The sequence below is a fragment of the Quercus suber genome, unplaced genomic scaffold (assembly GCF_002906115.3).
Source record: "Quercus suber isolate HL8 unplaced genomic scaffold, Cork oak 2.0 scaffold_92, whole genome shotgun sequence".
NCBI lineage: Eukaryota > Viridiplantae > Streptophyta > Magnoliopsida > Fagales > Fagaceae > Quercus > Quercus suber.
In genome coordinates, this window is record NW_027069557.1 from 1,374,364 (window position 1) to 1,399,520 (window position 25,157).

A 25,157-nucleotide genomic window follows, 5' to 3' on the forward strand; every position below is an offset into this window, starting at 1 on the left:
TATATATAAACAAACCTCCAAGTGGTTCTGCAAATCATCACCACCATGATAGGATATCTCGGCACAATATGTTTTGAATATGCAATGCCTGAAATGGAATGCAGGAAAGATCATCAGAGATGCATTTTGTTTCTCAAGAATATCAATCCCATACGTTAGGCCCTACTTATTAACGGAAAGTTTGGACTCACACATGATGGAGAGTATTAGAACAATGGTCAAATGATTAAATTCATACTTTCCTAATAGTTCAAACTTTCACGGCAAATGGTAATTAAAAAAAAAAAATCAATAAATAAATCCCCCCAAAGTAACATACCAGAAGGGGCACCATTAGGACTCCACATCACACGGTTTACAGATGTAGTATAATCATTGGCCAATGACGCCTATCATCAAGTGACCTAGAGATTATTAGCCAAATAAGTTTTCCTAGAAATACTCCAATTTAAAATTTTATGTACAAGTCTGTTTCGGTCTGTGTAGATATTTGTCAAACCTGCAAGGCCATTGAACAGCCTCCAACATCCCAAACATTGAAGCTCCGAGAAACAAGCCTCTCCCTCCTACCTACTTCCCAGATTGAGATATCACCAACATTTGTTCCAGCTAAATTCGATGGAACAAAAAACAGATAATAGAACAAAACCTTAACTTAAAGATATAAAAGTATTGGTAGTAGCGAGAGCTTATACCAAGAAGCAAAGTTTGTTGCAATGGATGAAAATCCTTAGTGTTGATAGCAGAACCCTGATTCAAGTTGACGACAACAGATTTTGGTAGAGTCAGATGGGATGAGAGTCCAAAGAGGCCCTCACCATCTTGACAAAATGCTTCTTTTCTGAATTCTTTTTTTATTCATAATTCAGTAGTTATACAAGAAGTTTGCAAAGAAATTATGGAATGGCTAGTAATCTATTCAACCCAAGATGGAAAAGCGGATTGATATGATAGGAATGACAGCAGTGAGTCATGATAGGCACTAGCATGAGTGACCAACTTGTCTAAAACTGAAAAGAAAGCATTACTGAAACAAGGAGGGAATGTGCAGAATAGCTGTGTAAAGGGGTTGTATATAGTTAGTTAGGCAACGTGTGAAAGAATAATGGAAAGTAGCATCTCGAGTTTTAAAAACTCCAGTTCCACATTAAAAATCGAAAACTTGCTTTGTACTGATTTTGTGGTGCTCAGTTGGACGAAAATGCCACATAGATCTCGAGTTTTAGAAACTCGAGTTCCATGCAAAAAAAATTTTAGTGTGATCGCCCCTATAGTGGTGTTTTTAAGTCCTATAGTGACGTTTGAAAGCCCTATAACGGCGTTTTCCTGTAAAATTTTTTATAAGTAATCAATACAGGTTCAGGGAGCCCTATAGTGGTGTTTTTAAGCATTATAGTTACGTTTTAAAGCCCTATAGCGGCGTTTTCCTGCAAAATTTTGTTATAACTCGATTTTTAAGCCCTATAGTGACGTTTTTAAGCCCTATAGCGGTGTTTTCCTGCTGTGGGGCCAGATAATCCCACGGCCCAGCCCACTTCATTCCTGGGCCGAAGGCCCGAGCCGAGGAGACATCCAAGTCCGAGGACGACTCCATCATCGGACGTCCAAGAGTTTGAGGGATAGGCTCGTAGCAAGCGGTCACCTCAACATTAAATACACCTGACAACCACCCTGGCCGCCTTAATGAGGAAAGGACCTTCACCAGTGTCACCTTGGAGGCCGTGACTCCCCAAAGAGACTGGGAAGGCGGCTGATGGGACAAGCACCTAAGCAAAAGCCCTGGTCGCTCAACAAGTGTAGGGCCGGGATCAATCGGAAAAGGGGTATATAATGTAAGGGAATCCCTCCAGAAAAAGAAGAAGAAAAAGGAGGGGGAAAAGAGGAGAAAAAAGAAAGGAAAAAGAAAAAGAGAGAGAAAAAAGGGTAAGAGCCTCCTCGGCCATGGGCCGAGGAGCCCATCCCAGTTGTAAACTGTACTAAGTCTATTTCTTTAAATAAAAGAGACCGGAGTTCACACCACTCGAGCGCCGGCCGGCGCCTAGAACTTCGACCCACTCTCTACAAATTCATTGCGGGGTTCGTTGGGCTTTTGACCCGTGTCCGTTGGGCTTGGGCAACCAAAAACCCAGTCCCTACACCTGCAATTTATGGAACTCGAGTGTTTAAAACTCAATTTTCACGTGGATTTTTTTCCACATCAGACCCATCCACTTGCAAATCGAGACTTAAAAACTCGATTTTTATCTTGGAACTCGAGTTTTAGACACTTGAGAAGCTAGTTTCACACATTCTTTTGAACCCGGGGAACTAACGATATTGTTAGATATCCTTTGTTATTTGGCAAGGGTGTTCCTAAAACAAGGAAATGAGAATTAATTATGTTCTCTAAATCAAGAGGCAGAGACAAAAGATAATAACAGAGATGTGCAAGAATAGATAAAGTGACTTTTTACATTTTAGTGATGCTAAATACATTTTCAAATGGAAATACTTTTACAATATAGAGTTTTCATCGGTTTCAAAAAAAATTATATAGAGTTTCTAGAATACAATTTTCAATTTTAAAATATTTAAAATAAACATTCTAAAAACCCTTCATGATAAATATTTACAGCACGGTAAATATTTTGAAAAATGCAGACCTCACATTGTGTCACTAAAAACAACCTTTTCTTAAAAATTGATGCTCATACCCAAATACCCAATACACGCTTTTGCATTATAAGTTACCTAAGTTTTTCAATACACTTGTATAAAGTTTGTTTTCACATTGTTTTGAAAACAAAAACACTAATTCCTTTCGACCTTTCCTAAAGGATGATTAGTTGATTACAATTTTTTTTTTTTTTCAAAATTAAAATGTATGATATGTTTCTTTTAAAGATAATGTAAATATATTAAGGTTATACGGAATAAGGCAACCACTATAAGAAGTTATTGTAGTTCACATAACCCAGAGGCCAAAAAGTCTCATCAGGTTACTTACTAAATGAAATTGAACAAAAGATTAATCGATAGATAACTAAGCATAGTAGGTACCATGGAATTTACTTAACATACAAATCAGTCACATGATGGATCCAAAAATTCTTTTCTAAAATAAATCCAACTTGGAGGTTATACACTTTTTTTTTTTTACTCTATTCCTCCCGCTTTCAGAAGTCGTAAGACATGCTGGATGGCATTCGCATGGATAGGTTATGTTAGTTGATTAGAAAATATAGATTAAAATTTCAAATTCTTAAATAATAATAATAATAATAATAATAAAGAACTAGTCAAAATAAAAATCTCCTAAGTCATCTTCATCTGCTCTCAAAAAAAAAAAAAAAGTCATCTTCATCAAATGGTCCATAATCAGAAATTTCTGCCATGATTCTAATTTTTTTTTTTTTTTTTTTTTTTTTTTTTTTATAATTTTTAACCTAAATTTTAAGAAATAAACATACATACACAAGAAAAGGAAATGAGGTTTCCACAAAATTACTTCTCATCAATTGAAGAAGAACTTAAAACGTACATAAGATATCACATAGAAGTCAATTAATTTTGATCATCCTCATAAATAAGTGATTTTAATAGATTAAAAAAAATTACTTTTCCTTGGTTATCAAAAATGAGGATAAACATGCATGCATAAGATCAAACTTATAAAATAGTCTAGTAATTTTAATTATTAAAATTAATTGTTTGTGTTACAAAATAATTAATTAGTTTTGATAAATCAATAGCTTAATCACTTAATATTGTTACCCTAATCAAATGAGAAGTCAATTCCAATAAAAACTTATGTAAGTATCCCTTACAAATATCAAAAATAGAAATGAAATATGTTAAGTGAAAATATAAGAATAAAAAATCTAGGAAATCGGTTCTTAAAAAAAAAAAAAAAAAAACTAGGAAACCAGAATCAAAGTGCTGGTGTTGGGGCAAATCATATACACATACTAAAAGTTGAGACTTAAAAGTCATGGTTGCACCAAATTTCACTAGTTTTTTTTAAAATAATTAATTTCACCAATGTTTTAAATAATTATCTAATATTGGTTGTGTGTGTCTAGTGTCTGCTGTTTATAACCCCAGTCTACAACTACAAAGGTTAGGCCCTTTTGTAGTTGTACTCTGATTATGTAATGTATTATAAACCCGGTTTAAAACACTAATATTATTATTTTCGCGTGTGTTCTAATAAGTATTACTGTTTACTTAAAAAAAAAAAAAAAAAAACTAAACGTCGTCTTCTTTATATTAACTCGCGGACCCGCGCGTTGCGCGTGATAAATTTTTTTATTTTTATTTTTTATGATTGTGTTATTATTTTGAATAATTTTCAATGTATTACTACTTAAGCCCTCTCAAAAGCTGGGCTCCGATATTGAATTTTAAATTATTTTAAATTCAAATTATTTTGAATAATTTTCAATGCATTACTACTTAAGCCCTACCAACCATCATTTAACCGTCATTATAACAAAAGATCATTTCAAATAACTGGTGGATAATATGAACCCTACCAATAATATAAGGACTATTTTAGCAAAGCATTTCATTTTAGAGAGACCTGAAAAAATATTCCGGCTTGTGTGAACTTGTAATTTAATAGATAATCCATTATAATTTGGTAGAAACCAAAAGATAATATAAAAATTATATTAGCACAACAAAAGATAATATAATCTCAATGTTATAATAGCCATTTCATTAATTGAGAGTTGGACATACTTTACGAAACAATCTAGCTGTTGAACTTGAAATTTAACAGATAATCCGTAATCAACTGGTAGAAAATATGAACAACCTACACAACCAAAAGAAATTATAAAAAATATTTTAGCATAGCCTTTTCATTTTATAGCTGTTGAACTTGCAATTTAATAGATATTCCGTAATCAACTGGTAGAAAATATGAACAACCTACACAACCAAATAAAAATATAAAGAATATTTTAGCAAAGCCTTTTCATTTTATTTATAATTAAAAGTTAGAAATACTTGAAAAAACAATCCAGTGTAAAAACATGTAAATTAACAGGTAACTTGTGAGCAACTGGTGGGTAAAATAGTAATCAAAACGATGACAGGTGTCCATATCAATGAACACCAAGACCTTTTTCTTTTCTTTTTTAACCTTTTGATAAATGAACACAAACACTCACATGCAAATACACACTCAAACACTAAAAAAAATATAATATTTTATGTCATCTATGTATAGTGTCTTCTTGCTTGGTAAGTAAGTTCACACAAGTATCATGAAGACCATTTTTCTAAGACTATTTGGAGATTCTTGTCTTTATGCAGTTCCGTTAAAAATTAAAATATCACAAGGTAAGACCAACTCAAAAACTTAAACTATAATAGTTTTTTAGACCAACCTCATTCTTTTTAATCTCCCTTCTTTTTGCTTTTAATCTACCTTTGTTTTTACTCTTTCACTTTGTGTTAAAACCTTCCACTGCCAAGCATGTGAATTTCGGTCAAAAATTCATTAAATAACTTATTGCTCTACAATTGATTTTCCAACTGCTATAATTGCAGTTAACACCTTCCTTTTGAATGAGATCAATAGACAAAAAACCCAAAACAATACCAGTTTTGTTTTTTTGTACTTCGAAATGTATTATGTATACAACCATGTTTTGAAGCTTGGCCTTTGGTAGCAATTATTTCACAGAATGGACCTCACAAGAAGACTAAATTACTGAACTTTTTTGAGAATCAACTAAATTATTGAACTTAATGATGTATATAAGGCTACATCCAGGAAATAATTAATTAACCATGTTCTAAGGCATCAAGATGGTTGCTGAAAAATGTCATAGACACTAATCTCAATGTTGATTTCTTTTTCCTTAGCTCATTTTGCTTAAATAGTAGTAACATGACATAGAGGCATAGATTTTAAAAAAAGTCAGCAGTTAATTAAAACTTCTCAATTTGAGGAAAATATTGCACCTACATTAGTTTAGGACGTGCCCATTAGGAAAAAATATCACAAAAGATCCAAAGAATTTTCCAAGTGTTATGCACAGGAAAGTTAAATTGTGGTCCCAAAGAGCAACAAAAAGTTGTTTTCGGGCCCCCTAGAAGTGTTCTTAGTTTTCCACGGTGCCTTCGATACTCCCAAACCAAAAGTGCAACTTAAATAGTCTCATTGTTCTGCTCTATAGTTGCTGTCCAGCAAACCTCAGTTTGGCAGGACTATTGTGGGAAAAATAATGAAAGAAGCCAATATAAGTGCATCAACCAACCATAAAAATGGATTTTCAATTCCAAATTTTCAATAAATGATAAGCTATTCCAAGTCCAATCAAAGATAAGTTGCAAAACAACAGGGCTTTGAACATTTACATTCCAAGTTATTTCCAATCGGTCAATGGGCACAGTTGCCTAAGGCAGAAGGTACAATTTCACCACAACTAATTGGGTATTAATCCCACCAATAACCTATTTCATAAATTAAAACCTCCCTTAAACATAAAAATAAGACACAGAAGAGAGAATTGGTAAAAAGGAAAGTATAAAAATAGAGGAACCTAGAAAAAGTCCTACTATGGCTTTATGCCAACTTGCAAAAGAAAATGCAAAAGTATAAACACTGTGTTGGGCATTTTTCTTAAGGTTCTGTCAGTTTGAAAATACAATGTAAAAGACAATGGCTAAACAAAACAAAAAAAAAACAAAAAAAAAAACAAAAGTAGTCCCAACTGGCTGAATAGGTATATGCAATTAGACAAAAAGTTATTGTATTTGTGAGTGCAAACAGTGAGTGAATTGCATTGGTTAAGCAAGTCAAGGACAATGTAAGCTTTGATCTGTCAACAATCAAAGTTCTTTATTCATAATTAAAGGGCTTGTTTTACTCCATCTCAAATTCTCCATAATTCAACTTTAAGCGGTTTTGGACAATTGTTATGTCCATATTTGCTCATGATCTTGAATCAACCCGCCTGCACCGATTGGTCTTGGACGACCCACAACGACCCAAATTCTTGGGCCAATAATAAAGATTCAATTTTGAATGTGTGTTTGTCTTCCTTATAATCTCAGAAACTGAGTTGTGTGTTCAAAACCAAGCAGCAAACCACTACTACCAATCCATATAAATCAAAAGACAAACTATTGGCAGTATTTCTGCAGCTTCTGTCAAACAGTGCACCAATTAAAAACCACAGCAAACATAACAATCATCCACACCACACCACAAAAGAGGCCATAACAAAATGTAAAAAAGGAAACCAAAAACATCAAGCAAAATAATGGAGCACAAAAAGAACTGGCGTTTAGAGATACCTCAACCGAATCAGCTAGATTCCGTAAGTATTTATACTGTCAGGAGAGGAAGACAGAAAGGAAGGAACTCAGATAAGCGGCCGTTACTGTGAAACCGTAGAGCAGGAAGGTGGGGAGATTTCCAGACTATTTGGTTGTCCTTGAAACTGTTACTGTGAAACCGTAGAGCTGAAGCGCGCTGAACTCTCTGGTTGTCCTCACGCTGTGCTTCTCACACACAACCCTTTAGGTTTCCACGGTTTCAAATCTTTCCTTTAAGTTGAAAGGGCCTTGGACTGGGCTTTATGGTGGAAGTAAATAGATAAAGAGTGGGCTAGGATTTATTGTACAGATTTATTGTAGGGCTGGGATTTATTATTCTGAAATTTGTAAAAATTGTAGGTAAAATAAAAATTAAAAAAAAAAAAAAAAAGGGATTGGGATGACATGGCTTCTGACGTGGCGCAACGTGAGCGCAGCGACATTAAACTTTACGCTTCAGCTTTTAGTAATATATAGATATAGATATCAACATCGTCTTTTTTTTTTTTTTTTAATTCATTAATTTTTAATTTTTTTAAACGTTAATTATGGAGTTGTGAGAAATTTTAGGATTGGGAAAGACATTTAGACAGGGATAAGATTCTTAAAATAAAACTCATCTTCATTTATATCAAATTGAAATTCTTATTTAATATATAGTAATCTAGGATTTTCTTCTTTTTGTTAATATCAATTGCTTCTTATTTTTTATTTTTATAGGAATCAACTTTTTCTTCTTGTTTATATTGCAATGATACTTTTTAATAGTATCATTTGATACCAAATACCTTCTTCTCAACTAGAGCAACCTTCTTAGTGAGGATTACACTTTTAAATATTACTTTTTTAATCAATATATAGATATGATAAAATTTTAACGTATGGTGTCCGATTGTTTTTTATTTAGCTAAGAAACCAACAAATACGTTCTCCCCAACTAGAGTGGCATTCTTTTTGAAGATTACACTTTTAAAGAGAATTTTTTATAATAAATATACACCGATCAGTTTTTGGTGCACGTAAAGAAAAGCTATAGTCATTTTCCTTCTTGTTCTGAAACAAAGTTGCTCTTGTCTTCTTTGCAAGCTTCACTACTCTTTGATTTCTTCTTATCTTGATAGAAATTACGTTAGGAAGTCATACTATTTTTTAAAGTAATCAGCAACTCCCTTACTTTTTCATAGTTGTCAGTTTCTTTAGACTCATAAATCTTGTAATTTTTCAGTTCACATAAGAAACTAAGTCTGATTAACAATGAATTCAGTGTAGATGATGAATGTTCATCCCCAATTCCTAACGAATATAAAAACGCTCATATTTCTTCAAAAAATAGTTATGAGCTCCTAAACAACATTGAATTGATAACAAATTTTATTTATTATTTTTTTTCTGGTTTTTAATTTGTGTATTATATATACCTACTTTATGTTTCAATTCAAGGCTAGAAAAGTACCAACTTTGTGGTCAAGTTCATTGTTAGGAATAGCTATAATCTCTAGTCAATAAAATTCATTTGCTATCGGTTGGGCAAATCTAGATATTGAAATATGGAGATCTCACTCATGTTGTTACACTTCTTTATCATCAAAACAAGCAACCCTATTCGAATCCACAATTTTTTTTAATTCCCCTAATTCAATTAGATTAAACTCGTGGTAGCTTGAATACTGTCATCTATACTAGTAAGTTATGGTTGTACTAATTTCGTTCTATTCAATTCATTCTCCATTAGGCAAAAGCTCAACTGCCAGAGATATTAATGTGAACAAATTTGACAGTTAATGTAAATGAATTTGAGAACAGATTTGACAATGCTCTAGATCTGTTGTAATATGAATGGATTTGAGAATGCCTTTTGTACCAATTTCTTAATACTACTCTATTTGTATTCTCCAATTTCACAGTGAAGTTTTCTTACACCATCTTTCTCTAACCCAATATATTTTCACAATCATTCTTGGTTTTTGACTTTACTTTTACAACACTAGCCACTAGGTGCCTACTCCTAGGTTATCTATCATTATTTTAATTGTTCCTCAAGCAACACAGTTTCATCAACAAAGTAAAGAGAGCTTTATAACGAAGCTGTGTGTTAAAGCTCTAGGTGTGCCTACTATTACTTGTGAAGTGGCTGTCCAGACTCGTCTTCTTCGCAAGCTTGGTGAACCTATCACCCTTTTTGGAGAGAGAGATGGAAAGACATGAAAGGCTACTGACGATTATGGGAAACTGGGTGCTGAAGGGCAGAATCTCCTCATGAGGAGGAGGAGGAGGAGGAGGAAGAGGTTGTGGCTTCTGCTGCAAAAGCAAATGTTGACAAAGAAACTATTTTGTGAGTCTGTAATACTGACAGCTGGTGTTGTCCGTTGAAGCTTTCGTGATAGTACTAACCTTTTGTGTTCTTGACTATAGTATCAAAAAATCTTTAATTCTTTCATTACATTGTGCCATGTTTGGAGCCATCAGCTGCTTTAGAGAATTTCTTTTTCCTGTCCAAGTAGCAAATGGTTAGTTAGCTAGCAAATTATGTGGATTCTTTCACTAGCACAATCATTATTTTTTTTTAATTTTTTTTTCCCATAATAGTATTGATCTTCATCCTGATACTTAGAAGTTTTAGTCATTGAAAATTCTAGACAATGATCTCTTACTTCACCATTTTTCCCCCAATTTTTCTCATTAATCCTTTATGAGAACCCAAAATCATGAGAATTTCTGTAAACAAATAGTAGAATGTGCCTCAAATTTTATTTATTGAATTATTTTTATCACCTATTCCTGTTAAATTTCATTTTAATGCATTGTCAAGTCAAACATAGATAAGATATACTCTGTTTGATGATCTTTCTATATGATGGACTCATGGAGCAATAATAGTAACAACCCACATCAAGTTTCCTCGCCTAACATATACTGCCTTTTGATAAAAACAGTTCATCTAAAAAGTTGAGGGATGATGAACCACGTGGACCGGTGGACTCTTCAACCAATTTGTTTTTTTTCCAATTCATAACCATTTTCTTCAATTTCTTACCTATGTCATCCTCCATCAACTCTATCAAAATTGTATCCATTTTTTGCCTTCCATCATTATCAATTTCCATGCGAATGCCCCATCCATTGCAAGTATACTTGCAATTTGTATTCTGTTGCCCATAGAATAGTCAACAAGGCATGAAATGTTTAAGTTCCTTTTACCAGAGATCTAATTTAATACACAGAATCCTGACACCCAGAAATCAAGGCACGTTTAAGTTGTTGCTCACACCCGGCCAATCACTTGCAACTGAAAACTTTAACGTGGCCAAACTGATGCAACATTGCCTTAAATGCCCCACCTGGTATGAGGACCTGAATTTAAGTACTCAATTTAATGAATTTAACAGACACGTTGTCTCAAATTCCATGAAAATAATTAACACAACATAATAAAAATCCCTAGTGCATAATAAAGTCCTTAAAATCTAGAATTTGCTAACTAATATGAACTTGAAAATGAGTCCTCAACCTCATGACCTTTACAATCAAACATAACTTCAATAAAAAACCCATGAACTAAGTCTTCTATCCTCTGGAGTTATCAACTGCACAATTTCCAATAGAACGCAAAAGCTGTAGACCATCAGCATTTGCAAGTATTTTGATTCCATTCTCTCTAGTTGATACAGCAAGCAGTATCCCTTCCTTGTTAAATCGAATGCAAGGAGAAGCCTAAAAGATATTCAAGGAAAAGATTGTTTAATTATAAGGAGAGCTTCAAAATACTGCCAAGCACATCAAGAAAAGGGATTCCACGGGCATTACCGGTAATCCACCCATTGCATCTGTAGTAGTCAAGATGTTAACATCATCCATGTCCCAAAATTTTATCTGAAACTCATCACCGGTAGCTAGGAACCGGTTCTTCATTGTATCAAATTGCACTACCCCCACAGACTGTTTCCAAAGACCATTATATACATGCTTGATACCCCCCTCACTTTCATTCCATTCGGCAAGGTATGATTCTCCTCCTTCACTAGTCCCACATGAGAATAGCCTATGATGCACACAATAAAAGAAACATGATATGGAGTTGAGCAATTGCCCAACCACAATGAAAATTTTAAGGAAATAAATAGTTGGATAAGTAATGTGTGATAAAAAATCCTTACAACCTTGTCCCGTCAGCACTGTAGGCCATTGTCGTGCAAGATTGGCCTGGAGCATCATAGTCAACTCTTGAACCCAAATTATCATATAACCAAGCCTTAATTCTCCCATTGATATCTGCTGAAAATACGAACTGTAGGAAGCAAGAAAACCTTCAATGATCTAAACCAAATCCACACAGCAGGAGAAGCCAGAGGGTTGGGGGGAGGGGGGCTGTGGGCAAGTGGCAACCCTATGGATTATTAGGGTGTGACAATTAAGATTCACATTTCCCATTTTTTTCCAAAAGCAATTTAGAGTTGCGAGGAAAAAAGTGGAAAAGAATAGTCCCATTTTTTGTACCAGGAAAATAGCAATATATATATTAACCATAATACTTCAGATGGAAAGAAGAAAGCTCATATGTTAATTTGACAAAACAAAAGGCAATGAACAAAGGGAAGAAAGAAATCTTTCGCCTCAAACTCTTTTTGCAAAACCTTATTCTGATTAATGCATGAGCCCCCTCTGCAAGCATATAGCCTTAGGGTATATAATAAGTGAACCAAAATATTTAGGTAAAGCTGCTAAGCTTAACAATGAATGATAACCTGAGCCTAAAATTCCGGTTGAGGCATGAGACTTGGATGTCTCTGAAGAAAAGTTACTTATCATTAAAAAAAATGATGTCAAATGTCAACTAGAAAAAGTGCAAATAAAACAACTAAATACCTGAATGTTTTCCATATGATGAGGGATCACGGAGTAAACTGGTGCTTCATGCCCTTTAAACGTGTACAGCTTATTACCAGTGACAGCATCCCACACCTGCACAGAAATGAACTTTCAGTCTTTCACAATACAGTCCAGCCTCATTATTACACTGAAAGAATATGCCAAGTAAATTAAACCTTAATATTCTTGTCCTCTCCACAAGTTATGATGCAGAGTTGTCTGTTTGGATGTGAAAAGCCAAGATCGCTCACCTTACCGATATGAGCGTCAATCTGGAGAAAAAAAAAATTTCATGGCAGATACACAATTATTAACAAAAGGGGCTGAAAGAACCAGTAAGTATTATATTTTAATAATTACTAAAAACTATGTAAGAACACACACACACACACACACACACACACACATGTATGTATGTATGTATGTATGTAAACACACACTTGTGTGTAAGAGCATGCATATATATATATACATATATAAACAAACCTCCAGGTGGTTCCGCAAATCATTACCACCATGGTAGGAATATATTTGCACTATATGTTTCGAATATGCAACACCTGAAATGGAAAGCAAGAAAGATCATCAGAGATGCAAACTGTTTCTCAAGAATATCTTAAACTTTTGGGATAAAAGGTAATTTAAAAATAATAAAATAAATAAAATAAATCCCCTCAAAGTAACATACCAAAAAGCGCACCATCAGGACTCCACGTCACACGGTTTACAGATGCAGTATAATCACTGGCCAACAATGCCTATCATCAAGTGACATAGAGATTATTAGCCTCATATGTTTAACTAGAGCGTAATGTTTTTGTCCAACTTAAAAAATTATAAATAAGTGTGTGCAGATATCTGTTAAACCTGCAAGGCCATTGAACATTCTCTAACGTTCCAAACATTGAAGTTTCGAGAAACAAGCCTCTCCCTCCTTCCAACTTTCCAAATTGTGATATCACCAACATTTGTTCCAACTGAATTTGATAGAACATAAAACACATAATAGAAGAAATTTTAGCTTAAACAACCTCATAGAACAAAAATTGAAGATGTATGAGCAGCAGCAAGAGCTTACCAAGAAGCAAAGTTTGTTGGGATGGATGAAAATCGATGGTGTTGACAGCAGAACCCTGATTCAAGTTCACGACAACAGCCGTTGGCAGGTCATTGGACTTGGGGAAGTCGAATGGATTGAGAGTCCAGAGATGCCTCCACCTTCTTGACAAAGTGCTTGTGATGATGGAGTCTCGAAATGGAAGATAGGAGAGGATGTGGATGAGGAGACAGTCCGGTAGAGAATCAAAAAAGTCATCGTCTTTGTCACTGTAATTTCTCTGCCTCTCTCTCCTTTTCACTCTCTCTGCTCTTTCAATTCTCTGCTTCTCTCTCCTCTCCATTCAATCTGCTCTATTTCTTCTCAATGGGAATTTGTGAGTGAAGGGTTTCAATTTTTTATTTATTTACTTTTAATAATTCAATAGTTAAACAAGAAAGAAAGAAAGAAGTTTGCAAAGAAATGGTGGAATGATTAATAATTACTTCAAATTGACTTCTCTAAAACTAGAAAGAAAGCATTATTTTTTTTAAAAAAGTTAATAATATTCTCTAAATCAACGGGCAGAGAAAAAGAAAATGAAATCAGACATCTATAATTAAACTTGTAGAGATGAGATGTGCAAGAAAAAATAGGCAGAAAGAAAAGCTTCCAGATAAAGAGGAAGCAAAGCAAAGAAAATCAGAAGTTTAATAATAATAAATCAACCTTAAATTGTCGAATATAGAAACAATCATGCTCATGCAGACTAAACTAAGCTAAACTAAACTAACTACAGATGGAATTGGAATTGTAGGCAGCCTTACATAAAATGAAAATGAAATTCCTCGGTCTGGTGAATTTGATTAACTACAGATGATCGAATCGGTAGTCATCACATCAGCTCTGCCTTTGAACTTTCTATCTGGGAGGTCAAGGTCGCAGACTTAAACATTAATCTGCTACTGTACACTGTACCCCAATTTTGTGTTCTCTCTGTCTCGGACAACTACGGTGACTTTGACTTTTGCCTTTTGAGTGTTTTTTTTTCCCCCTTAAACCTTTCATTTGGTCCTCTTCTTTACACCAAATTAAATATGGTGTACAGTATATAGATGAAAGTTTACCTCTTTTCTTATAAAAAAAAAAAAAAAAAAAAAATCACACTAAACTGAATGCTGGGTCCTTTTTTTTTTTTTTTTTTTTTTTTTTGACAAATAAGAGTGTCCAAACCTCAGGAACCACTGAACCAACTCCTTAATGTTATCGGTCTCTAAATTTGATTAGTGAAGGATCTGGTATTTTCTTTTTCTTTTTTTACCACACGATAACGTATATGTATTTAAAATTTTATTTTCACCCTAAATAAAATGTTGGCCCCTAAATTTGTTTAGCGAATGATGTGGTTTTTTTTTTAACCACTTGATAATTTTTATGTATTCTAAAAATTAGGCGAAAATGCATTTTTCGTTCCTACATTTTAGGTCAATTTCTATTTTGGTTCTTAAATTGATTTCTTTGCAAATTTCATCCCTAAAATTTGAAAATCGTTTTTAAAATGGTCCCTGTCGTGAACCAACGGACAAAACCCTCCTATATGGCAGACAGAGTGCCCTTTTTGCTGACGTGTCGCTGATGTGGCCATTAAAATATTGTTAAAAATAATTATTTGGCATTTTTAAATACACGTCAGCATTTTAATTTTTTTACTCAATGCCACGTCAGAAAATTTATATAAAAAAGAAATTAAAACTTAAAAAAAAAAAAACCTTAAATCTAATTTAATTAAAAAAAATATTACTTATTATTATTAATTTTCATAAGAACATTACACTTGTTGTTCTTCGTGTTCTTCCCAATCAAACCCAGCAAGGAAGAACTCAACACAGATTACAAGAACACAAACCCAACAACCAATAACTCAAACCTAGATCACAATAACACAAACGAAAAAGAAGAAGAAGAAAGAAACAGAGATCAAACACAAACACACTCAGATCACGACAAAACAAACAGAAAAAAGAAGAAAGAAACAAAGATCAAACACAAACACACCCAGATCACAACAATACAAAGGAAAAAAAGAGAGAGAAAGAAACAGAGATCAAACACAAACACAGACCTATATCACAAATAGAGATCAAACACAAACCCAGATCACAATAACACAAACGAAAAAAAAAAGAAAAAAAAAAAGAAAAAAAAAGAAGAGATCAAACACAAACATAGACCCAGATCCAAAATTTTCCCATTGTTTTCACGGCATTAAGACCCCATGGCCTCCATGATCAAAACCTCGAAGATCAGCCTCTTGATATGCTCGTCGTTGGTCAATATTAGGTGTAAGGTTTTGAGCGGAGATAAGATTTTGAGATTAGAGAGTTTGGGTTCAGATCGGCGCACGGTGCGTGGTGGAGAAGAATCTGTCTCCAAATCGTTCACAAACCCAAACCACCGAAGTGGCGGCGCTCTTCTTCACTGGAAAAGGCAACAACCTCAACTCCCGAGCTAGATCGGCACGGTCACAAACCGACTTGATTCGTCTTGGGTTGCTGGGGTTTGATCGTGGGATGGGTTTTGTGGGTCTTCAATTTAAAGGGTTAGGGTCTATCAAATTTTTTTTTTTTAAGGGTTAGGGTTTGTCGGATTAGGGATCATGAGATTGTGGGTTCTCTTGATCTTGATTTTGATTTTTGAGTGGTCATGTTGTTTGGCTCTTGAGACCGAGAAAGGTGTTCAGTGTGTGTGAGAGAGTGAGAGATGAGAACAGAGCTTGAGAAATCTGGCTTTTATTTTTGTTTGAGATGAGAACAGAGGTGTTCTCTTGATCTTGTTCAATCTTTACGGCTTAAAAAAAGTAAATTTTTTTTGTTTGTTTTTCATTTTTTTTAATTAAAATTAAAATTGAGAAATTTGGCTTTTATTTTTAATAAAATTAAAATTGAAATTGAAATTAAGAAAATTGACGTGGCACTGATGTGGTATTTAAAAATGCCAAATAATTATTTTTAACAATATTTTAATGGCCACATTAGCAAGAAGAGCACTCCGTCTGTTGGTTCACGACAGGGACCATTTCAAAAACGAGTTTCAAATTTTAGGGATGAAGTTTGCAAAGAAATCAATTTAGGGACCAACATAGGAATTGACCTAAAATGTAAGGACGAAAAGTGCATTTTCGCCTAAAAATTACACATTTACACCCAACATGTTAAATTCAAACCCACTTAACCAAATTTGGATTTATAGTTGAGTTTTTTTTTTTTATAGGAAGAACGTAACTTATTTTATTAAGAAAAACTGGCTATGTCAGCCAATACAACAGGGAATAAAAGTACTGGAACATCCCCCATCCACACTACAACATCCGAAACACAAATAGCATGACGAGCTAACTTGTGAGCAACAATATTACCCTCTCTCTTTACATGAGAGTAGTGTAATTCATTAAAAAAATTAACCTTATGTCTAATCTCATCCAACACTAAGCCCACGGTTGAAAAGAACTCTGTATCATCACGCAAAGCCATCACCAGCACAAGTGAGTCAGTCTCAAGGATGGCACGTTGAAGACCCAGGTTTGAAGCGAGCTCCATTACCGTTGTGACAGCTAACGCCTCAATTTCCGGAGGGCTATATGCCTGGGGAATCCGCTTAGATAGTGAGCCCAAAACCAAGCCTTCGCTGTTACGTATGACCACCCCATTCCCTACTCTATTCTCCTCAGTGAACCTGGCCCTGTCACAGTTAATCTTCACCAAACCATGATCAGGTGGTTTCCATTTCTGCACCGTGGGAGGAACAATCCGAATTGAAGGAGGTGGTTCCCCATAAAAATCAGTGAACCTCCACTCATGTTCAAAACCCCTATCAATCCAAGTGTCAATGTAGTATTGTGATGAATCGATCATCTCCAAGTTCGCTATTGACTTCCAAAACAGAACAAGACCACCACCGCGGCCTTCCTTTGGTACTACCCATTTGTGTTCATAGTCAATGCTTTGTTGAACTGTATCTAGCCTTGCTTCGTCTGCTAGTGTTTCGACTAAAAACACGACAAAGGGGTCTTTTGCCTGGATCATATCTCCAAGCTCCTTCCCTGTACGCAGGTTCCCAAGCCCACAACAGTTCCAAACTAGGCAATTCATTGTGATTGGCGGGGCTGAGCATCAGCCTCCACCAATAACATTTTTTGTTCTACTGCTTCCTTTGAAACCTATTGACGTTTGTTTGGTAACGCAGGAGAGCTTTCAGCTTGCATGGGTGATCTTTTTCCTAAGGTCAAGGACGTATGGGCAAAATTAACTGGGGTTGGGTGGTTTGGTGTCTCAATCCTGGTCCATTTCGGTTTAGGTGGCTATGGTGAGACCCTGGGGCTTTCAGGTTTGGCACGTGGTGTAAAGGAGTCACGTGATGGGGTTAAATTTGGGGTAGGGTCCGGAGTGAAAGGTTGTGGGATAGTTCCATTTTGGTTAAGGTTATTTGAGTGAGGGGCACGGGTTTGTTGGTTATCATTTATGGGAGTGAGTAAAGGTTGTGGGGTATTTCCTTTTTAGTTAAGGTTATTTAAGTGAGGGGCACGTGTTTCTTGGTTATCATTTATGGGAGTGAGTAAAGGACTTGAAACCGAGGTTGAAGGTGGTAATAAATCTCCTTTTTGGTTTGAATGAGTTGAAACCACTACATTCTTAGCAATTTGGGTCATCTGTCCTAAAAAGCTAGAGACGCGCAAGTGTAATAAGGTTTTGTTTTGGCAAGATTTGGTAGTTGAGAAATGAGGGAAAATTCTTAAGTATTTCTGAAGTATGGAGAAATTATGTTCTCTCTTCTCACATTCATAGTAGACCCTATTATGAATTTAATAAGTGAACCTCACTATGAATATAAGAGGAGGAAGCATCATTTTCATGCTCCAAGGACACCTAAGAATTACTCATAAATGAGTTACCGTAGAAGAACCTAATCCGAACTTCCATAATGGAAAATGTAAGACTATTATTAATCAACCATGTATTTCAACCTTATTATTATTATTTATTGTTGGTAATTTTCACTTTCCCTCTACAATTCTTAGAGTACTATGCACATATCACAAACTTTTAAAAATTTAGAATATTTTATTACTTTTATTTATTGAATGACTAATGTGTAGATTTCCTGCAAACCTTAAGGAATGGGCGTGTCATTTGCTTAATTTTTTGCTAGTGTCATTCCTTGTAATTTACCTAAAAGATAAATAATAACCATATATATTGATGGTCACAAAACAAAATCCATTACAATTTGGTCGGGCCTTAATCTATATCAATATATATATATATATATCTAAAAGCCAAAGAATAGTATTTATTGTTGCTACACTCCGATTAAGCCACATCAGCATCCATATTATTATCCTTTTTCTTTTCAATTTTCCTATACTTTTTTTTAACGTTTACTTTTTTTTTTTAATAATTACACTTTTTCCAACCTTTCTCCTTCTTTTACATTTTCATCTTCCCAGTCCTTACTACCCTCAAGCTTAATATTACTATTCATCTTTCCCTTCATCTTCCTCTATTTGTCTCTTCATATTTCTCTTCATCTTTTCCTCCCTTATCTTTTCATTTCTCCACTACCCTCAACCTTAATATCACTATTCATCTTTCCCTTCATCTTCCTTTATTCTGTCTCTTCATATTCACATCATTTTACTATAAATTTATCATTCTTTCTTTCATTCTTTGCATAGGTTTCCCTCACAAAAAGGTTATCTCTCTCTCTCTCTCTCTCTCTCTCTCTCTCTCTCTCAATATTTTTTAGAGTATTTTTTTTCTGCATTTCTACTTTAAGTTGATAAATTTTTGTGTTCGTTATAACTCTACTTTGTGTTGATGTGATTAAGTTTTTTTGTTCTCTTTGATTGTTAAATGTTATTCTATTGCGTTATAAAAAATTAAAGATAATATATATGAATATAATATATATTTTTACATAACATGATTTGGGTAATTTGGTGTTTATTATTATTATTATTTTTCATCTTATTTTATTCAATATTTAAACTGAGCCACATCCTCCATATAATTAAATTATTTATGCCTTCTTATTTTTTTTATTTTAAAAAATTAAACATATAATATTTCATTTGGTGTTTATTGTAATATATTTTATTTTTACTTTTTTTTTCTTCTCATATTATTTTATTCAACATAGTGCATTATAAAAAATGATAAAACTAATTAGCCACTATCATTACGGAGTAGTAGTTTATGATTTTACGTATATAAAGAAATGGAATATGTAGAGTTTATATATGTAAACATTCACATTAAGTAAATAATATATATATATATATATAAAGGTTTAGGAAAAAGTATATGTATGGTTTTTATTAACTTAAAAGATAATGAAAACTAACTGTTAATAAATAATAACTAAAACAATAATATTATCACGCGCAACGCGCGAGTCTACAACTAGTTTTTATAATAACTAAAAATTATATTAGTATACAAATACACGTACGCAAACACACACACATATATAAACAAACCTGCAAGTGTTTGTGCAAATCATTACTACCGTGACAGGAATATATCTGAACTATATGTTTCAAATATGCAACACCTGAATGGAAATTAGGAAAGATCATTAGAGATGCAAATTGTTTCTCAAGAATATAATCTTTTTCTACCCTGTTTTATAATTGTAAAATAGCCTTACTAAATGTCCTATTGTTGAAAAAGAAAACTCAAATGCTGAAAATAAAAATGCCATATGTTATTATTCACAAATCTGTTATATCTGGTTATAAATTGCAGAATTTTTTATTTGTTGAATGTTAGAATAGTTTTTAAATGATTAATTTTACTCTTTTCTCATAGCTTAAGGTTTTGGGAGAAGTGGTTTTGAGTTCAAACTCTATCTCCACTCTACCTCTCATTTAAAAGTTCAATAAACGTGACTTTAAATCATGTTTTCAGTTATAAATAAATCCCCTCAAGGTAACAAACCAAAAAGGGCACCATTAGGACTCTAGATCACACAGTCTCCAGATGCAGTATAATTATTTGCCAATGACCTATAATCAAGTGACATAGAGATTATTAGCCTCATAAGTTTTCCTAGAGGACATTGTTATTATCCTTTAATGCTTATATATAAGTGTGTGTAAGATTTTTCAAACCTGCAAGGTCATTGAACATTCTCCAATGTCATCGGAGGAGTCGTACGGGACAAGAGTCCAAAGAGGCCTCTGCCAGGTTGACAAATTGCTCGTGACGATGGCGTCCCAGATTAGGAGAAAAAAGAGGATGTGGCAAAGGAGACAGTCCGGTAGATTGCTAATAATGTCAATGTTAATGTCATCCTTGTCAGTGTAATTTCTCTGCTTCTCTCTCCTTTCCATTCAATCAGCTACTTTTGAACCCAAGCTATGTTTATTCTCAATGGAAATTTGAGAGAATGAGCGATTAAGTGAAGGGTTTGAGTTCTTTTTTTATTATTTATTTTTAATAATTCAACACAAACTGCGCTTGCGACTATAATTATACATAAAAGAGACTAAAATATGATCAAGAAATCTGTACTAAGCATACACATAGACGTCAATATCTCAGACTACCAAAAAAAATGTTTGACAGGCACAAGAAAAAACACGTGCGTAGATGTCAATAAGAATTTTAACTCTTGAAATGTTCTTCTAAAATTTTGATAAGAATATTCTTTAGAAAATAAAAAGCTTTAGTGTTTTTGTGGACTTTGATTAATATCAAGTGCTTCTTATTGCAGTTGAACAGGAAGCACCAAAGTTAACACCATATGCACAAAGCCAACCATAGCACTTGGGGTCTCGTGCCTTTGTTCTCTTCCTTGTGAAGTCTCTGTTTTCTCCTTGTGAGGTTATTCATTCTTCCGAGTGAAGCCTTGTCCCTCATCTACCTCTATCTTCTCTTTTGAACTACAAGCCAAGTATGTACCATCTCTTAACCTTTCTCTCCCTAGTTATTTTCTTTGATACTTTCTATCATGGCAGAAGATTCTGTTGACACAATAACTTCACAAGCGGCCAAACTCAACCGGCTAAAATGCAAAATCAGCCTTAAGGTGGTCCCTACTTCTAATGAAGGCTCAAAAATACTTCTAATTGGAAAGATCCTTTCTAGCAAAGCTTTTTCAAAGTCACTAGTCAAGGAAATATTGATTAAAGCCTGGAATGTCATAAATGATATAGAGGTGTTTGCAGTAGATAAGAATTTATTTATGTTCTCCTTTAAACATGAAGCTGATGTGAAACGGGCATGGGACAGAAGACCCTGGACAGTCAAAGGAGAACACTTAGTGCTTAAACGATTCAGTCCAGATATTAGTGTCTCAGAAGTAGACTTTTCTTTCACGAAGTTCTGGATCCAAATCCATGGGCTTCCTCTCAACTGGACAAGTAAGGAAAATGTGCTTAAAATTGGAAGATGGCAGGCAGAGCACTGGATACATATCTGGTTGGCCCTGGGTCAGGGGTATGGAGTAGAAATGTTGTTAAAGTTGAAATAGATGCGAGTTACCCTTTGTTTCAAGGTTTTCCTTTGGAAAGAGACCAACTTCCTGACTTGTGGATCCCATTCAAGTCTGAAAAGTTGGGAAATTTTTGTTATGGATGTGGAATGCTAGGCCACGATCAGCGTGATTGTCCGGATAAAGGGGTTCAGTTACTCTTAAAAGAAGGAGGTAACTTTGGTTTCTATGGAAAATGGTTGAGAGCAGACAATGTTGAGTTTCAACCAGGGATTAATTTGGAGAATTTGCTTAATCCAAACTAATTAGAGATGGAAGCCACAACTTCAGCTTCAAAGTCCTCAGTTCCAAATAACCAATCCAATTGGATTCAAAATGTTATGGATTCGTGGGATGCCATGGTTGCTAAAGAAGCAAGTAGTACTAGAGATGAGCCGGTGGAGATCCTTGAGCAGTGTGAGATGGTGATCACACTTCAGACTGATGGGACAGATATGGAAAAAGCAACAAAAGATTTGTCTAAGTCACTAGTAAGCCTTAATCCTAGTTCGATTCTAACTACCACCCAACTTCCTCGTTGGAACATAGACCACAAGGTAGTGGGCTCCCGTAAACACTCTCACTCTGACCTAGCCCCATCTAAACCCAATAGCAAAGGTACACCCATTTCCCAACTCCCAAACACAGATAAACTATCTCCAAGCCCAATAATAAGATTAAAGGAAATTCACTCCCTTAAGCGATCCAGAAAACCCAAGTGCCTTACCTAAAAAATTGAAAATCACCCCAATTTTCTCATCGCCTAATCCCATCTACACAATTCCCCATTCCTCACCAAAACACTCCAGCTCTCACAGGAAAAAATCCCTCAAAGCTCTTGCTAGAGCAAAAGTGGTCTCAAGGGCGCAGAAAGACAAAAATAGTAAGGGTGATTATATCTCAGCACCCTGTTCTATAGCTACTCCTTCCACAAACACATCCACAATGGCTAAGGAGGCAGGCCTTATCATGCCCCCCACCTCACCATGAGGACCATAGTGTGGAACTGTCGAGGTGCTGGCAGAGCCTCGATAGTGAGAGCTCTTAAGGAGCTGATTCGTGGTGCCAATCTAGATATTATCTTTTTATTAGAAACAAAAATTAAAACTCCAAAGGTAAAAAGCATTTGCGATAGATTAAAATTTTTAGATTCTTGGTGTGTTGATTCAGATGGAAAATCTGGTGGTCTTGCTCTTTTTTGGAGAATGGGTGTGGATTTAGAAGTGGTTTTCCCTGATAAGATTATGATAGTTGCTTTGGTGTATTTGGACCCCCCTTGAAGCCCCTTGGCTTCTTTTTGCCATCTATGGTCCATATCAGCAGTCTAAAAAGAAGAATTTTTGGGTTTTGCTTGACAACATGGTGGCTGCCTTTTCACGTCCTTGGGTTATGATTGGGGATTTTAATTGCATAAGCTAGGCTAAGGAATGTGGTGGGAGAATAGTAGTAGAAATCTCAGCTAATTGCCTCAGAGATTTCATGATGAATTCGGGTGCTATTGATTTAGGATTCATTGGTCCTTCTTTCACATGGTTAAATAGAAGAGAAGGTTTGGCCAACATAAGAGAAAGATTGGATCAGTGTTTGTGTGATCAAGTTTGGCAGACCTTAATCCCTAAGGTTGGGGTTAGACATCTTTTTAACTCTAATTCAGACCATAATCTGATTATGCTGGATACCAATTTGGAAACTAAGATGGGCTCTTGACCTTTTCAATTTGAAGCAATGTGGACCAAAGAAGAAGAGAGCAAAATGGTGGTGGAAAATGCCTGGCAAACTAGGGTGGAAGGTTCCCATGGATTTAGGCTAGCAAAAAAACTGTCAGTAACTAGTAGTGAGCTAGTAAGGTGGAACAAAAACTCCTTTGGGAATACAAAGGAGAAAATTAAAGACCTCCAAGACAAGCTATTGAAGATCCAACAAGCAATGCCCACGAAAGAGAACTTGAACCTAGAAGCTTCTCTAAATTTAGAGCTTGATGAATGGCTAGCCAAAGAAGATTTGTGATTGCAAAAAAATTCTAGAGAGTTGTGGGTTAAAGAAGGAGATTGCAATTTTAGATTCTTCCACCTTTCAACCATCATTAAAAGGAGAATGAACTACATTTTGGAAATCAAGTTGGAAAACGGGTCTTAGATCAGAGACCGAGAGGATATTCAATGATATTTTTTGGATAATTTTTTATCCTTATACAATTCGAGCCATCCTCAGTTTCCTAAGAATCTTGAGATTCTCATACAACCTTATGTAACTGACCAAGATAATTTGGAGCTTTGTAGAGTACCTTCTAGAGATGAGATTAAAAAGGTAGTATTTGGAATGAAGGCTCTTAAAGCCCCGAGACCAAATGGCTTCCCAGTGCTCTTCTATAAGCACTACTAGGAGATAGTTGGTGATCAACTAACGCTTGTTGTCTAGGGCTTTTTCTGCAATGGCTGGCTGTTGAACGAATTCAACAAGACTTTTATTTCCCTTATCCCTAAAAGAAAGGTGTGCACAATTTTAACCATTTTTGCCCTATTGGTCTTTGCAATGTGTTCTATAAGGTGCTATAAAAAATTATTGTGAATCTGCTGAGACATTTGCTAACAAAATGATAGATCCAACTCAAGTGGCCTTTGTGCCAAATAGGTGGATAAATGAGAATGTGGTTCTAGCCCATGATATTGTGCATACTTTCAAACATACGAGGAAGAAAAAAGGTTACCTTGGTATTAAATTAGATTTCCAAAAAGCCTATGATAGAATGGAATGGAGTTTCTTGATAGTGGTTCTTAAAGCCTTTGGGTTTAGCAGCAATTTTACCAAGCTCATCCACCAATGCTTATCTTTAGTAGAGTTTACCTTGCTTTTAAATGGGGGCCAATGTCCAAGCTTTTTCCCTTCTCAAGGTCTTAGACAGGGCGATCCTTTATCACCTCATCTCTTCATCCTAGGAAGTGAAGTGCTCTTGAGGCTCTTAAATAGGGAAGTATCACAAAAAAGGCTTTCGGGGGTTAAAGTTTCTAACACTTTTCCACCCATCTCCAAGCTATGCTACATTGATGACATTATTTTGTTCTGTAAAGCTAAATCTGCCTAGATTTCCATCCTCAAATCGTGCCTAGAGAAATTTTGCTCTTGGTAAGGTCAATGTATTAGCATGGAGAAATCTGGTTGTTTCCCTTCTAAAGGGATAAGTTCCTAGTTCATTAGTTAGGTTAAACATACTTGGGGTCTCAATATGTTGCCTAAAAACTCCACCTATCTTGGGGTCCCCCTCTTTCTTTCCAAGAGTAGAAATAAAGATTTCAAATTTATTAAAGAGAAGCTAGACAACAAGTTATGTGGCTAGAAAAGCAAAAATCTGTCTTGGTCAGGTAGAGCTACTCTCGTCAAATCGGTTGCTCAAGCAATTCCGATCTATGCC

At 34.9% G+C, this 25,157-nt stretch overlaps 2 protein-coding genes across 3 annotated transcripts; both read right to left on the minus strand.

The window, feature by feature from the left end:
• Positions 1 to 10,634: 10,634 nt before the first annotated feature.
• Positions 10,635 to 14,241, minus strand: LOC112015437 (topless-related protein 4). 2 transcript variants are annotated; one of them, XM_024047847.2, is made up of 10 exons: positions 14,044 to 14,241; positions 13,259 to 13,590; positions 13,048 to 13,157; positions 12,869 to 12,938; positions 12,667 to 12,740; positions 12,357 to 12,452; positions 12,178 to 12,273; positions 11,472 to 11,599; positions 11,119 to 11,353; positions 10,635 to 11,025 (listed from the first exon to the last, which is right to left on the minus strand). In XM_024047847.2, exons 2-10 carry the CDS (start codon positions 13,578 to 13,580, stop codon positions 10,879 to 10,881), a joined length of 1,278 nt encoding a protein of 425 aa, XP_023903615.1. In that variant the 5' UTR covers positions 13,581 to 13,590; positions 14,044 to 14,241; the 3' UTR covers positions 10,635 to 10,878. The 2 variants fall into 2 exon arrangements, with proteins under 2 accessions (XP_023903615.1, XP_023903610.1); XM_024047842.2 differs by having other exon boundaries at positions 13,259 to 13,596.
• Positions 14,242 to 16,506: 2,265 nt separating this feature from the next.
• On the minus strand, positions 16,507 to 17,364 carry LOC136067946 (uncharacterized). The gene has a single exon (XM_065774431.1). It carries the CDS (start codon positions 17,362 to 17,364, stop codon positions 16,507 to 16,509), a length of 858 nt encoding a protein of 285 aa, XP_065630503.1.
• Positions 17,365 to 25,157: the final 7,793 nt, after the last annotated feature.